The following is a 3,503-nucleotide window of genomic DNA, read 5'->3' as shown; positions in this document are numbered from 1 at the left end:
GGTTTTCCTCTTTCCCCCACCACCCACACCCCTATACTGAGAAACTGAGGTGAAAGCCAAGCAGTACTCTACCATAATTTCATGGGTTGGCTCTACTAATAAAACAGGCACAATTCCATGCTTGTCAACACCTACAGCAAACAGACACCAAACATTCATTGACTTCACTTGACCTATTCAGTTTAACTCAAACTCTGAACAATTTAGTGAGATTAAACTAGTACAGAAATGTTGCATAAGATTCCACTTAATGCTTTTGTATATTATCCACAGTGCTGTCTTTCTAACTGACAGAATAGAAATTCTTAGGAACTTAAATGTCAACCTCCACAGGAACTTTAGTTCCCTTCAGATTATCCAAGCATGGTTTTGAAATCTAACAATTACTATGAAAAGCTTATTAGGATGCCTCAGTAAGTGGATAGCTGTTAGGTCCCAAAGAAATTCAGCATGATAGCAGCAAGGACTTGCCCTTGTGGAGCCCAAATTCTTTGGCAACTCCCAAGAAGTGTAATCAGCATGTTTTTTATACTTAAATTGTCTAATTGCATATCAAAAGGTTATACACAGAAAGCCTAAAGTCTAATTAGTGACTTTAAAGGACGGGGAAGTGGCTGTCTGAATTTTAGCAGGAAGAAAAGGGAAAAAAAGTGAAAATCCAAACAATAACAACTCAGAAAAGGTTAATGCATAAAGAATACCTACTTGGCTCCACAGTCAGTTGAGTTCCCTTCCCAAAGACAAGAGGAGCAGTAAACACACAGTTAAAACGCGTGAATCAAAAAAGGCTCATTTTGCTATTCCTCCTACATACGTTTCCTTTCCAGGTGCTGTAACATGGTTTTGCCAGAGGCTGTTAGTCCTGTGCATTCTTTGTTATCTGAGAAGATCTTTAGAGGCTTTTAGTGTTTTTTGATCTCCAGTATTTGCAAACAGCCAGTATACTAGCAAGCTGCTTCTCTGGCGTAACTCGCTGGGTAAAATCCTCAGCAAGAACAAATGTACACTGTGCAATCGTAGCTAATAAAGCAGAATTATTTCTTGAAATTGAAATTTCATGTAATTTTGCATCAGGATATCAGAGAGGATAGATAGGTAGGAAAAACAGAGAAAGAATGATTTAAAGCATTTCAGGGTAGAGGAGAAGACAAGGCTAATACCTTTCTTTTGTCAAATGAATTGTTCTCTAACTCAATTTGTGGGAAATTCAGTGAAGGTGGTTTAGAAATTTGAGTAATCTACTGTAAAAGTTTGCTTAAACCAAGAATATCTTGTTGCAGTCCATGAGCCACATGCTACCTTCAGCTGATTAGAAACAAATCTTTTCTTGTCAGCAGAAGAACCAACACGCTAAACTTTTTTAAAAAAACGTAAGGCCCTTTAAGTGAGAAACAAGAGTATCATATCAGCATTTCTGTAAATGTCTGAAATGGCAATACCTTTGCTCAATCTTCCACCTGCCAGCTCTTAGACTGTGTTTTGTTGGTTGTTTTTTCTTGCAAAATTCTAGTATTCTCTATTGGGTATTCTAACTCTTTTTTTTTTTTTTTTTTTTGACAAATACCATCTTCAAATCGATGTTGACTGATGTTAAAATAATGGAATCTGGCAGTTACTTCTGGTCCTACATTTACAACTGAGGATTTGCTAGTTGGAAAGAACAGATCTTTCTTCAGAACGGTAACTTTGTATTCCTTTGTCCCTTTGGAATTGGGGGTGGACTTAAATTGTTCCAAAACAGACACTTATTCCCATGCAAGATACCCTACAGACCTGGACAGATATTAGGCAGCACCTTAGGGAGCCCCATGCCCTTCTGGAATAAGAGCAGGATGTTTTAGGTATGTAAAATGACATGGGACGTTTTTGCAGCACTTTAAAGACATGCAGATCTCTGAAAGCACCGTAACAAGTCTTAAGATATGCACCTGGATGTTTAGGATAACAAAGATCAACCTAACAAATTCCCCTGCTGCCCCAACATTCGCACTCCCACAGAAAAGCTTGGGGTGACATCCACCTTTTTTGTACATCATGAAATTCCAAATAAAGCTAGGAAGAAGTAAGGCTTGTTATAATCCCTACTCACCACATCTGCATTTTCAAAGCCTAGGCAACTTGGTAGCCAATTTTAATTCATTCTAAGTGGTCTTGGATATGATGTAGCTGTGAAAATTTAAGCCCAAAGATATTTAACCTCCTTCCTCCTCTGTCTCCATGCCAGTGGAATTACTTACCTGGTGACACTATGAGTGTGGTGCCAGTGTCAAAAACTAACTTCTCATACCAGAGAGCTAAAGATCTGTCTCAAAACTTCTCTCCACTGTCAGATCTTCACTGATTTCCTGCTCAAAATGAGGCAGTGAAAATCCACTGGAGGATAGGACACTTCACAGTAAATTTGGGCCAGAGTGCTATCCAGACTGGGAATAAATTATAACGTGTTAAACTTAAGTAGTAGTGTACACCAGGTGTTTGGGGATCATGGAGTAATACTGATACACAGAGGTAACCCAGTTGTTCCTCTAAAGCCTTCCTAAGCAGATACAACCTGAGGATTCAGCTTGAAACTCTGGCTGGAGAGAGTGCATTCTAGGGATTATTTCAGCAGAAAATTCTTACAGTGAACCCAAACCATTAGATTCCTTTGTCATCCCCATCCTTAATTTCAACATAATTTTTAGAAATAAAATAATGATACTTACTTGGTTCAACTGTGAGAGTGGTCCCACTTCCAAACAAAAGGTTATCTGTCCTCACACTGCTAATACTTAGTTCAATAAATAACTCTTTCCTCATGGTATTCAAAAGTGTTGTAAAAACAGGATATGAAAAGCCAGATATTTGTCCTAATTATCCATGTATGCAATCCCATGAGGGTATCCAGAGCCACATTTTCTTCCAAAACTGGAAAGGGAAAAACAATAATTGAATAGATCAATGATTTCAAATAGCTTGATTGAGTACAGAATTTCCAAGTTCTCCCTTTCTTCCATCTTTTACAAACCCTGTGAGTTCTGTATTTCCAGGATAAATAGAAATATGAAAAGAATGCTGTATTTGTCTCCTTAATAATTTCAGTCACCCATCTCCTTTCTTCCCCAAAATATATTGCCTTTTTTCCATCTTTGGGTTTTTGTACAGGACCCTGTGTTGTTTATATCATTGTGGTACCCCAAGTCCCCAAACACTGTGATATATTCCATTACAAAAACTCTCTTCCTTTCCACTGCACAGAATTTTGGATTATACAGGCAGTCACATGACTTCTTGAGTGGTTTCTGTCCCACCATACTACATGAAGAAACATGATATGGCTTTCAAAGAGTGATCTAAAATAAGACCAAAAAGGTTGAATTATAAGTCAAAACTTTGGGAATACATGACACCTCTGAAAAGTCTCATAGAGTTAAGCTGGATAGAAAGCAGGAAAAAGAATAATCAGTACTTTTAGTGCTATTTCAAAGCATTTATGAAAATCACTCTGTGCTGCGAAAAGTTCT

At 37.8% G+C, this 3,503-nt stretch overlaps 1 gene segment (V, D, J or C); it reads right to left on the bottom strand.

Moving 5' to 3' along the window:
• LOC104084121 overlaps positions 1 to 2,799 on the bottom strand; it is a 6,097-nt gene extending 3,298 nt beyond the window's left edge. Inside the window, 1 exon segment of the C gene segment in view lies at positions 2,706 to 2,799. Within this exon segment, the coding sequence occupies positions 2,706 to 2,799 (94 nt within the window).
• Positions 2,800 to 3,503: the final 704 nt, after the last annotated feature.

Source organism: Fulmarus glacialis, unplaced genomic scaffold (assembly GCF_000690835.1).
Source record: "Fulmarus glacialis isolate BGI_N327 unplaced genomic scaffold, ASM69083v1 scaffold10431, whole genome shotgun sequence".
In the NCBI taxonomy this organism is placed as follows: domain Eukaryota; kingdom Metazoa; phylum Chordata; class Aves; order Procellariiformes; family Procellariidae; genus Fulmarus; species Fulmarus glacialis.
This window is presented reverse-complemented; position numbering and strand designations above follow the sequence as displayed.